Source organism: Mytilus trossulus, chromosome 2 (genome assembly GCF_036588685.1).
Source record: "Mytilus trossulus isolate FHL-02 chromosome 2, PNRI_Mtr1.1.1.hap1, whole genome shotgun sequence".
Taxonomy (NCBI): Eukaryota; Metazoa; Mollusca; class Bivalvia; order Mytilida; family Mytilidae; genus Mytilus; species Mytilus trossulus.
Window position 1 is genome coordinate 80,937,720 of NC_086374.1, and position 13,191 is coordinate 80,950,910.

Sequence of the window (13,191 nt, forward strand, 5' to 3'; positions counted from 1 at the left end):
TAGTTATTGCGCAAAGTTGTTTTAATATTTCTCCTCCCAGAATACTTGACGAAATCTTTTTCACATGTACGCATCTTATTCCAAAGTTCAGTCTGAGTTTCGTTCCAGAACGGCTTTTTTGTTCGAAAACGCTTCTTAGAGTTATAGTTACAATATTGTGGGATTTTATCGGTCATTTCTGCGATTATCTCGGTGCATAAATTTTCATAAATCACGTCAATGTTTTCCTGAGTTTCTCGCGAGTGTTCAATGTCAGTGATGATATTCATCAAGGCATTTCTCCGTATCTCACTACTCATAAAGTCTAACGGTATTTGGTTAATTTTAAATCGTGCTCTTTTCGTCTCATTATCTGTCGAAACCGCCTGTTCAAAATGCGTGACCGTAAACTCTGTAATTAATAATGAATGGTCGGGTAGTCTTGATTTCCCACCTAATAATCCAAACAAAGAATTGTTATTAACGATAGATTCCGCCGTAAGCACTTCAAACTTTTTACATTTATCAAACACGTCATGAGGAACACAAATATAGTCAACCACGGATTTGCCTCTCGTTGAAATAGAAGTGAAATTATCACAACCCTGAAATCTTCCATTTAATACACAAAATTTCGATTCATTGAGGAAGTCTATAAATTCGTGACCGTGCTGATTAATGCTTTTATCGATTGTATTTCTCATTGGAACACAGTCTATATCGTTCAGTGTATCTGGTAATGATCCAATTCTCGAATTAAAATCCCCTGTAAGCAATATTGCATCACATTCGTCATTTAAATATTAAGTGAGCAAAAAAACTCGGAGCATCACGGCCTCTAGATGAATTTTCAGGAGGAAGATAACATGCAAATACTAAAAAGTTGGAATCATTCGTTCTATTTTCAAATTTTAATCCTAAAATACCATCGAATGATCTGTCAATAACTGATGCGTTAACTTGTTCAAGAATCCATGTTTTAACTAAAATTCCTATCCCGCCAGATGGTTTCGGTGCATTTTTGTGTATATCAACTCTGTTAAAACCAAACCAAGAAAATCCAGGTACATTAATTACATCATCTTTAGCTAAATGCGTTTCGCAAACACAAATTATATCACAGTTAATCGATTTGAAGATACCTTTCTTAATTCACAATTATCTCTCGTCCATCCACATATGTTAATTGTTCCTAATTTTATTGATTCGTTCGACCGGGTTAAATCCTATTCACCATTCTCATTACGAACTTGCTGCTGATCTTGAACTCTCTGAATCCGAGGTTTGATACGACCACTAGCATCCACACGTAAAGAACCGCCTTCGGGTAGCTTGCGAATCACTGCTCGGGCATTCATTTCTATTAAACGTTCAATGCGTGATTTGCTACTTCTAATATAAACGTTTTTGTACTGTTCAATATCCTTTAAATTACGTTTGTTTCTAAGAACCAGACTTTTTTCACCAGGGTCCCTAAAGCTTATTCTAATAATTCCGGGGCGGTTTTCTATTTTAGACGGAAAGCGATTTACATGTGTTATGTTCATACTTGAATATACATCTTCCCCTAGGGCTTTCATTAAATCGTTAACTTTCAGCAGTAAATCTTCCTCTTCAGTTTGCGGTATACCACTAACCGTTACCGATAACTCTGGACTATTGTCTTGTGTATGTTTACCGTTATCTGTACCGTTAGCGTTTACGTTGAAATCACTTCGGTGTTGATCGAGGTCGTCAATGCGTATCTGCATAGATTGAATAGATGTCAACACTTGGTCCGTACGTTTTGCTTCTAGTGCTATATCGACTGATAACTCATCACGTAATGCTCGTATTTTAGTGTCAACACTGGTCATCAAGTCCGTTCTAAGTTTATCTAGTTTTGACTCAAACATTTTTTTCATTTCATCTTGACTGTTTTTCAGTCCCTTTACGGCATTTATAAGAGTGTCTAATTTTTCCGAATCGCTTTTTGGTGACGCCATCTCGCCAGGTTGCTTTTTTAAAATTTGAGAATATGAGAGTGGTGACTGTGACTGAGATTCAACAACAACGCTAGTGTCTAGTTTAGATTCATCTGAGTCATATAATACAGTGTTAGTTTGACTTAATATTTCACTTACTGAGATACTGCCACTTTGTTCATAGTCTTTATCTTCTGACGGGTCTACTTTGTATTGTTTGTTCGCATAACCATTTGATTCACTACCACTACTGTTCCCTTTCTTTCTTTTATTACGAGATTATTGCATCATATAAACATATCGCAAAGGAAAACATAATCCATAGAAATAATCAACCTTTTAGACAATAAACCGGGTTTAATCACAATTTTCTGAATATTATATGTTATATGTTATGAAATTGAAGACAGAAAGATTTTTTACGGGTTGAGCAGCAAATTGGGACATTTTTTCTATTTTTTGTTGAAACTTTTCTGACGATCTTCCTACACTTATAGTTAAAAACGTCTAATACTTCATTTTACGTTAAATGTATACAATATAGTTGTAAAAGTTTAAACCATTCTACATACTAATGAAGCCGCACTGGGCTTTCAAAGACGCAAATAAAAAACAAATGTAACAGCGGGACACCCTTAAAATGACGTTATAGGCATCGAAATGAGCATTTTTTTACATTAAAAAATAGACAAAGCACAAATTCATCTATGATATTGATTTCTATGGTTTATTTCCTTTCGAATGATATGCATAACATGGCTATTGGTTGTAAAGGATAACAGCTTGAATTTGAATAACCCGCCATCTAACCCATATTTCCAAAGTGACACCAATATCGTGCGCAACGTCTATACGATTGTAGCAGCGGGAAACAATTTCAACTGAACATTTAGTTATTTTTCTTCTTTTTTTTAGCTCAACTGGCCTAATAGGCCAAGTGAGTTTTTCTCATCACTTGGCGTCCGTCGTAGTCATCCGTCGTCGTCGTCCGTCGTCCGTCGTCGTTAACTTAAAAAAAATATTCTCCTCTGAAACTACTGGGCCAAATTCAACCAAACTTGGCCACAATCATCATTGGGGTATCTAGTTTAAAAAATGTGTGGCGTGACCCTGCCAACCAACCACGATGGCCGCCATGGCTTAAAATAGAACATAGGGGTAAAATGTAGATTTCGGCTTATAACCCTGAATTTTTTAGACAAATTGCACAATCGGTTGTTGGGTTGCTGTCCCTGAATTGGCAATTATAAGGAAATTTTGCAGTTTTTGGTTAATATGTTGAATATAATAATAGATAGAGATAAACTGTTAACAGCAATACTGATCAGCAAAGTAAGATCTACAAATAAATCAACATGACCAAAATGGTGAGTTGACCCCTTGAGGAGTTATTGCCCTTTATAGTCATTTTTTTACCAATTTTTCATAAATTTTTGTAATCTTTTACAAAAACCTTCTCTGAAACTTCTAGGCCAAACTAAACCATACTTTGCCACAATCATCATTGGGTTATCAAGTTTAAAAAATGTGTGGCGTGACCCGGCCAATCAACCAAGATGGTCGCCATGGTTAAAAAAAGAATATAGGGGGTGAAAATAAATTTTGGCCTACAACTCTGGAACCGATGCATTTAGAGCAAATCTGACAAGTCGTTAAAATGTAAATCAAGTTAAGATCTATCTGACCTGAAATTTTCAGACGAATTCGACAACCGGTTGTTGGGTTGCTGTCCCTGAATTGGTTATTTTTGAGGAAATTTTGTCGTTTTTGGATATTATTGTAGATAGAGATAAACTGTAAACAGCAATAATGTTCAGCAAAGTAAGATCTACAAATAAATCAACATGAAAAAATGGTCAGTTGACCCCCTAAAGGAGTTACAGCTCTGTATGAAATTATTAAAAACTGAACACGAAGAAAAAGAAAAAGACATTCAAAATAAAAAAAAAATTGTTCAAGGAGGCAAATGTCTCATGTTGGAAATTTCCAAAAAAAATTGAAACAAAAGCTTGTCTTCAAATCAAATTAATTTCACGGCGAATGTCTTGCCAGACGCATGGTCCAGGTTTCTGATTTACTTTTAGTTTTCCGTGTCGACTGTCTTTTGTTAGTACTTATGTGTCTTGTCTGTACCCGGATTTGTCTTTTGTTCATTTATTGTTCCTTTTTATGACAAGAATCTTGAGTGTAAATTTTCATTTGTAAATGTTTGGTTTCTAAATGTTGCATGTCCAGATATAGACATTGTGCGAAAAAAAAAAAAATTTTAAGAAGATATGATGCTTCTGAACAAAAAACAATTTAGCGTTTCTTTATGAAGAATTGAACTTTAACATTAAAGAATACAAAACTAGCTCTCTTTTTGTGTATTGCCATATGGCCTCTTACATTGAGGAGTTAAACTTAACTTGCATTCAGCCATGTCCAGACACTTTAATAGAAAAAATGAATACGGAGTAAACATGCACGGGACCTAGTCGCACACTTACTCAATGCATAACAAAAATACAAATTATCAATGGTCAGGGTTTTAATTCCTGTTTTATTTTGATAGTCGCTGAAGGGTCTTCAACAATGAAAGAATCATTAGTAGCATCAAATAAGGTCAAGATGGTCCCTAGTGTCGAATTATGGGGTACTTGAGGTATAATATTGCACTGTCACTGCGTATATTTAAATTTAGTCATAAAAACAATTTACCCAAACACAATACAAGAACACACAAGATCCGGTATTAATGATTATGAGAATAAAGATTTTTGCTTTATCCTACATATTGGTCTTTTGATGTTCTCCCTTCAACCTGAAAGTCTTAAATTACAATTAATTTATATATATTGGCGAAAAATATCGCAAAAAATAATTGAGTTACAGAGAAAGAAAGAGTACAAAACGCTCGGAATGCACAAGTTTGCGTCATTTTTCACAGCTTCTGGAAGCATTGAGCGACTGCCAGACCCATTGCTAATTTTTAATTTCACTTCGCTCGTCTAATATATTTTGCCTCACTTTTAAAAGAGGCTAGTTACGGCCCTGATTGGATTTAATACTGATAAAACTGACGCATTAGCACTGAATTGAATACATTTTATCCGATTAAAATCAACTTATTTACAAATGGGGTTTTGTTTTAACTAAATCAGTTACGCATGGGGCGTTACTGATCTATCTCCTTAAAAGGTCATCCAAACTTCTGTCGATTAAAGACGGTAGCTTAAAATATTGAAAAAAACACGTTATTAATTTCTTGCGTCCGAAGCGCTTTTCTGGATTTACCTTCATCAGGAACGCTCAAAGCCAAACATTTGAAATCCGAAGATGTATAAGTACCGAAACCGTTGAAGAGCTGTATGTCAAAAAATACCTAAAATAATAGCCAAATTCATCTAAAGCCAACTTTGCCTGAGGGAGTTGAAACCTTAGTTTCTTAATAATTTATAAATTTATAAACGGACAATTTTAGTAAAGTTTGTTAAATCATGTCAGTACCGAAATACTGACTACCGAGCTGATGATACCCTCGGGGACTGATAGTCCACCAGCAGAGGTATCGACCCAGTGATGTAAAATATTGAAAACAACACGTTATTAATTTCTTGCGTCCGAAGCGCTTTTCTGGATTTACCTTCATCAGGAACGCTCAAAGCCAAACATTTGAAATCCGAAGATGTATAAGTACCGAAACCGTTGAAGAGCTGTATGTCAAAAAATACCTAAAATAATAGCCAAATTCATCTAAAGCCAACTTTGCCTGAGGGAGTTGAAACCTTAGTTTCTTAATAATTTATAAATTTATAAACGGACAATTTTAGTAAAGTTTGTTAAATCATGTCAGTACCGAAATACTGACTACCGAGCTGATGATACCCTCGGGGACTGATAGTCCACCAGCAGAGGTATCGACCCAGTGATGTAAAATATTGAAAACAACACGTTATTAATTTCTTGCGTCCGAAGCGCTTTTCTGGATTTACCTTCATCAGGAACGCTCAAAGCCAAACATTTGAAATCCGAAGATGTATAAGTACCGAAACCGTTGAAGAGCTGTATGTCAAAAAATACCTAAAATAATAGCCAAATTCATCTAAAGCCAACTTTGCCTGAGGAGTTGAAACCTTAGTTTCTTAATAATTTATAAATTTATAAACGGACAATTTTAGTAAAGTTTGTTAAATCATGTCAGTACCGAAATACTGACTACCGAGCTGATGATACCCTCGGGGACTGATAGTCCACCAGCAGAGGTATCGACCCAGTGATGTAAAATATTGAAAACAACACGTTATTAATTTCTTGCGTCCGAAGCGCTTTTCTGGATTTACCTTCATCAGGAACGCTCAAAGCCAAACATTTGAAATCCGAAGATGTATAAGTACCGAAACCGTTGAAGAGCTGTATGTAAAAAAATACCTAAAATAATAGCCAAATTCATCTAAAGCCAACTTTGCCTGAGGGAGTTGAAACCTTAGTTTCTTAATAATTTATAAATTTATAAACGGACAATTTTAGTAAAGTTTGTTAAATCATGTCAGTACCGAAATACTGACTACCGAGCTGATGATACCCTCGGGGACTGATAGTCCACCAGCAGAGGTATCGACCCAGTGATGTAAAATATTGAAAACAACACGTTATTAATTTCTTGCGTCCGAAGCGCTTTTCTGGATTTACCTTCATCAGGAACGCTCAAAGCCAAACATTTGAAATCCGAAGATGTATAAGTACCGAAACCGTTGAAGAGCTGTATGTCAAAAAAATACCTAAAATAATAGCCAAATTCATCTAAAGCCAACTTTGCCTGAGGGAGTTGAAACCTTAGTTTCTTAATAATTTATAAATTTATAAACGGACAATTTTAGTAAAGTTTGTTAAATCATGTCAGTACCGAAATACTGACTACCGAGCTGATGATACCCTCGGGGACTGATAGTCCACCAGCAGAGGTATCGACCCAGTGATGTAAAATATTGAAAACAACACGTTTGATTTAACCTTGATTTGCGTAAACTTTACAAAGACAAATTAAACATGTCCAAAACTAGAAACTGTAATGACCATAACAGAAAATAAACAGAGTGGACGTGACCGGGTACATCCCGACAACAAAAAGACACGTGTAGGTGAAGATCTGAGAGTTCTTGCAGTTACTGACAGCAAGTTAACACTAAAACGTTTGAAGTCTTCCTGTCATTCATCTTGCAATTGTTTATTTTGTAGACCATAAGTGAATGAATAATATGATTCTTAGTACCTGCGCATATATGAAATATTTGCCACTGAACATCGAACCAAGTTAAATCAATACCACACATCAATTCATGTTAAAAAAATCAATCTACAGAGGATGAAGCATTTCTTAGTTGGTTATACTCCCTTGTGTGATAGTTGGCGTTTTCATCCACCACTAGATAGATTTATTCAAATTCAAAATAATCATGCATTGAATTATTTCAATTACAATTAAAAATAAATAACATCCTTTTATTCAACGAGTTTATTTCACTTGTAGGTAACAACTTCGAAGTATTTTAGAGTCTAAATTTATTTAATACTTAACTTTTAATATTTCACAAACAAATTTACAAGTACATATTGCATTGTTGGTAACAGTTTTAAAACAATATCAGCGGCAAAATATTATAAGAGGGATATTCAAAATTTTGCATTGAAAAACACATCCATATAATAACTTAAATTGATCTGTATCTGAAAAACTAAAAGGAGCTTTGCTTTCGGAGTTCAGTGTGGAGTCCAGATCAAAGAACAAGTACCAGTATACATTATACGTCTTTTTTCTGCTATTTGGTCGGATTGTTGTCTCTTTGGCAATTCCCTGTTATGTTCTTAATTCACGATGTTCAAACGAACATAACATATTTATGTGCTAACTTGCTCTATTTTTCTTGTACAACTCTGCTTCTAATTTCTGTTCTTTACTAACTCATATTGTATATATGTATATAAATAAGACAAGAATAGTTCTGATACTAACAGGCACGGTGACCATTGCTATTTATTCATCATAATTCACATTCTACTCGTAATCAATTTTCTATAAATGTCTTTTCATTTCATTTCATCAAACAATAATGTCCTAAACATCTCTGCGTAAACACTTCATCATATCAAATCTATAAAATAAACATTACAAATCAGTATACTATATATATATATATATATATACACATTTAACAATACACCAAAAAAAAATTGTCTGCAAGTCGAGTGGTCACCGCCCAGCCTTCGATAAACTTAAAAACCCGTTTTCTATCTATTATATACCTTACTAATTTGCATAACTAGTTTATTCTATTGTTAAACAATAGACTAAAATAGATCCGAAAATTCATACGCATACCGCACATAAATTTATTTATGTTCTTAATTCACGATGTTCAAACGAACATAACATATTTATGTGCTAACTTGCTCTATTTTTCTTGTACAACTCTGCTTCTAATTTCTGTTCTTTACTAACTCATATTGTATATATGTATATAAATAAGACAAGAATAGTTCTGATACTAACAGGCACGGTGACCATTTCGACGTACAAAGAAAGCAGTCAGTGAAAATGCTAAATTCTTAGAAACTGATAATCGTTTTTCTAAACTATCTGATACGTAACCATCTTTAGCTAAATCAGATTTCCATCTTCCATGTATTTTAAAAAATTTCCCGTTTGAATGGTTTTACACTAGTAATGTTGGGGCCCTTTAAAGCTTGTTGTTCGGTGTGAGCCTAGGCTCCGTGTTGAAGGCCGTACTTTAACCTATAATGGTTTAATTTTTAAATTGTTATTTGGATGGAGAGTTGTCTCATTGGCACTCACACCACATCTTCCTATATCTATCTGGTATATCATGTTTAGCGGCCGCTGTGGCACCGCCTGCTCTAAAACTGTGTAAACCAAATTTGTTTACATTCAAACCGATTTGTGATAAGGCCTCTTTGACTAACTCTCTTGCTCGAGTATACGAAATTTTTACATTTTTACTTCTCAATATAAAAGAATTAGTTTTCTTTAAAAAAGACAATGCACGAAATATAAAGAATTCTGAATTATTCTCAATCTTAGCTAAAACTAGATAACTTTGCAAAAGCTTTACAGGACAGTAAGAACTATCTAATCTAGAAATGAAAACATTATTACCATGTCTATAACAATCTGTTTTGCTCTTACGAATAAAAATGTTGACATGCGAAGTATGAAAAACTATGTCTTTAGCTGTGATGTTGCATAACTCATTGAAACGCAAAAATCCTGTATACATTAACGAACACATTAACAATAAACGCACTTCTTTTAGTGAATTACGATCTTGATATTTATCAAACAGTTTAATCATTGAATTCGAGTCAACTGGTTCTTTTTTCTTTTTCGGACGAGATAGTATTCTCTTAGCACCTTCTAGTATACTCTTGACTAGTTCAGATTCGCATGGATCAGTTACGCCAGCAATACGATGAGCCCATTTTATGCTATAAAATGCTGTATCTACTGAACTAAAACCTTCGGATGACTCTATCAAATGTTGCAAGTATAGGGGGTCACTGGGCATTTCTATATCTATATATTATTTTAGGAAACTTTCCTAAATGAGGATAAATTTTGCAATAATTCTCCGAGTTTCTGGAGTATGAAAGTATCTTCAGAGGACATTAGCCAAATAAATTGTGATTTAATATCTAAACCACTAAAATTTTTAAACCGTTGTTTTATTTCGTTTAAAAAATTGAAACGAATATTTGAAAGTTTGTGGCACTGAAGAAGAAAATGAATGTCATCCTCAACCTCAGTACCACACAATTTACAGATACGTTCTGACACTATCAGATTTTTGTACCTTCCCCTCTCAATCTCTAAATCGTGAGCACTGATACGGAATTTTATATTTACCTGAATCAAAGCATATCAATCAGGTCAAGTGACCATGCAGTATTACTAAAAGATTTAGTCCAGTGACCAAAGAGTATAACGTCCAGTGACTTCCAACACACACATATTACATCAATATTCATATAGTAAAAACAATTCTGTAAATAAAAAGACTTAATATTAACAATATGAGGCGTCTAACAAAACAGCTAATACAGATCCTTTGAAATCTCCTCTCACAAAAACGGAGTTCAAATTATTTCCAGATTCGAAAATTCTCTCTGGTTCGATGAACTGAAACACATCAATTATGTACTTTCTATATTTTAGACCAGTGTCAAAAATCAACGGCCAAAATGGCGATGAAGACCAATTCGGAACTATCAAAGTTCCTTTAGCTTTACATTTTACTAAATGATTTATAACTCTGCTAACCTCAGTTACTGGAGGAACTAGCCAGTTGTTCCCACCGAACCAGTCGCACGTGAAAGCGTCGACGCATAAAGAACCTGGGTTCCAATACAAAGAATTAAACTTTTGTAATTTCGTATTTTCAAAGCTAGCAAATCTATCCACTGAAAATGGACCCCATAAATCATTCAAGAATGTGAAAAATTCATCTGAAATACGCCAGTCGTCAATATCGACAATTCTACTTAGCATGTCTGCTTGATCATTCTGTTCCCTTGGAATCCAGTTAACAAAAATAGTAATATCATAAAAACTGTAATTCTGGTACTTTACTACCCTTGTGAACTATTGTTACAGCGTTTTGATTATCTGTATAAAACGATACCGTACAATGTTTAAGCAAACGTGCAAAACTTAATATAGACAACTCTATTGCTTTGACTTCCCTCCAAGTGGATCTCTTCAATTTCTCATCGTCAGACCAAGATTTATGCATAATCTGTTTTAGATTATCAATATATCCAGCAGCCCCTGTATTGCTTGCATCTGTAAATATGTAAAATTCAGAATCTAATCCTAACAAAGAAACTGGTTCTAACTTACAAATGCTATCTCTCCAAAATATCAGATCTCTGATACAAGCGTTACAATGATTTATATTAATAGATTGGTTCCAATCTTGTCTTAAATTTATAACTTCAAACAAACCTCTCGACATTATCTGTGTAATGTGACCTAAAGCAGGCGTAAAAGAAATGATTTTACCAGCTGCTTTTGCTAACAATCTTACTTTCACTTTGCAGGAACTCTTAAGTATAACATTAACTAAGTCAATTAAATCATTCTTTTTTCTATCTGGTATATCTAGTTTACATATGTCTAAATTCCATATAAAACCTAACCACTCTAATGTTTGTGTTCGTGTCCATTGACATTTATCTCTGTTTGGTACGAACCCCGATGATATAAGATCTGACTTTACTATATCAGAATGCATTTACATGTGTTTTCATTATCGGCTAAACCGAACCCGTCATCTAAATAAACAACGACTTTGATTCCTTTTTTTCGCCAATGTTTTACTAAAGGTCTAACTACTTTAGTAAAGATATATCCGCTAGATTTCAAACCAAAAGGAAGGAAGTACAGTAAAAACGAAAAACTTTGTTACACCTCCTAATTTCCAGGAGAAACCTAAATATTTCTGATGTTCGTTAAAAATATCAATATGATGATATCCTGATTTCTTATCAAAAACGAATCCGAAACAATTAGAAGATAAATGCTGCTTAACTACTTTCCAATCTTCAAATTTAATCTTGCTATCGACTACCTGTTTGTTTTCATGTCGTAAATCTAAAATTAACCTGTGTTTATTTTTCGCAGTCGAGACGGTCAAAGGATTAACCACGTGCGGTCTACTCGATACCTCTCGTATCAAGCCCCCTTTCATTAAATCTAAAATAGCTTTTGAGACAAATTCATTGTTATCAAATGCTGATTTGTTATTTCTTAAGAATATTTCTTCAGGCTCGTTAAGCAAAAGAATTTTGTAACCATCTGTAATAACATTCAAAATGAAATCTGAAGCATTAATTTGTTTCCAAAAGTTAATAGATTTTTTCAAACGACCTTTAACATAAATATCAGAATTACAATTTTCATATTCATAAAATGTTTCAACATTATCATAATCTTGTACCTTGAAAATGTCACTGTTATGATCTTTAAGAAGAAGATCCTCTGGAAGGTCCTGTCCTTGCCTTTCCCTTCCTGCAGTCTCTTGCCCAGTGCCCTTGCATGCGGCTGCCACAGTTGTAACAGACGTCTGAGGTCTTGAAGCTATTTTGGTTGCCGAAACTTTGGCCGCTGGCGGCCAAGCCCCCTCGAAAGGGCTGCAGGCGAAATGTAGCATCAGAACCACCTGTACCATTATGTGCCATTTGAGCTGTTGAACCAGATGCTTCTGCCGGACGCTTTCTACTGCTGCGTTTATCTGTCTTCTCTGCTTTGATCTTTTTAACTGCCCTGTTATCTGCGGCGCGTATTCTTTTCTCGTCTTCCGAGTCACTGGCCACTTCATCTGAAAGGTATTCATTCACCGTTCTCCAACCGCCCTCGGACTTATCCGCGATTCTAATTAATTTATTTCTCTTCTTGAGCTGGACAGACGAATCTTCTAAAACCCTAACTGCCTTTTTAGGTCGATTCTCCTCAATGTAGCCAATTGCCGTGCTTATACTGTCTTGAATGTCAGAGTTAAGCTCAAATTGTAACTGATTCCCCTTAAATTTAAAGGTATTCTCTGCCTTCTTTGCTCTCTTTACTAACGTATCTGTAGTATCTGAGAAATTCTTCTCTATACCGGAAAGTTTATTATTGAAATAAGTTGTCATCAAAGAAAACAAATCTGCATTTGAAACTTCAGGTGCCCTATCTTGCTCTGAATTACCTTTTCTCTTCGTTGGTTCAGCAGCAGAACGTAAAGCTTCAATTGACTTCTTCAGGAGACTTGGTTAATTCTCTATCGTCGAGGTCTAGCTCTGAATCGGACATCTTGAAAAATTGTCTGCAAGTCGAGTGGTCACCGCCCAGCCTTCGATAAACTTAAAAACCCGTTTTCTATCTATTATATACCTTACTAATTTGCATAACTAGTTTATTCTGTTGTTAAACAATAGACTAAAATAGATCCGAAAATTCATACGCATACCGCACATAAATTTATTTTTCATTTAATGTGAATGTACATGTGAATACCTTTAACAATTTACCCAAGTAGCTGCTATGACCCATAATTAGGTGAAATATCTTTTTAAAAAATGTAATTATGTTGTGATTAGACCTTCAAAGTATACCTTAGAAGCTATCAAATTTTTATTTTGTTAACGATGAAGACTCCTTGGAAATAGTCTGGAAGATATTCAGGGAAATTAAGCTCTACCGTTTTCAGAAGAA

The 13,191-nt window shown here is 34.6% G+C and overlaps 1 protein-coding gene across 1 annotated transcript; it reads right to left on the reverse strand.

The window, feature by feature from the left end:
- Window positions 1-11,960: 11,960 nt before the first annotated feature.
- LOC134706029 (uncharacterized) lies at window positions 11,961-12,629 on the reverse strand. The gene has a single exon (XM_063564738.1). It carries the CDS (start codon window positions 12,627-12,629, stop codon window positions 11,961-11,963), a length of 669 nt encoding a protein of 222 aa, XP_063420808.1.
- Between the last annotated feature and the right edge of the window lie 562 nt (window positions 12,630-13,191).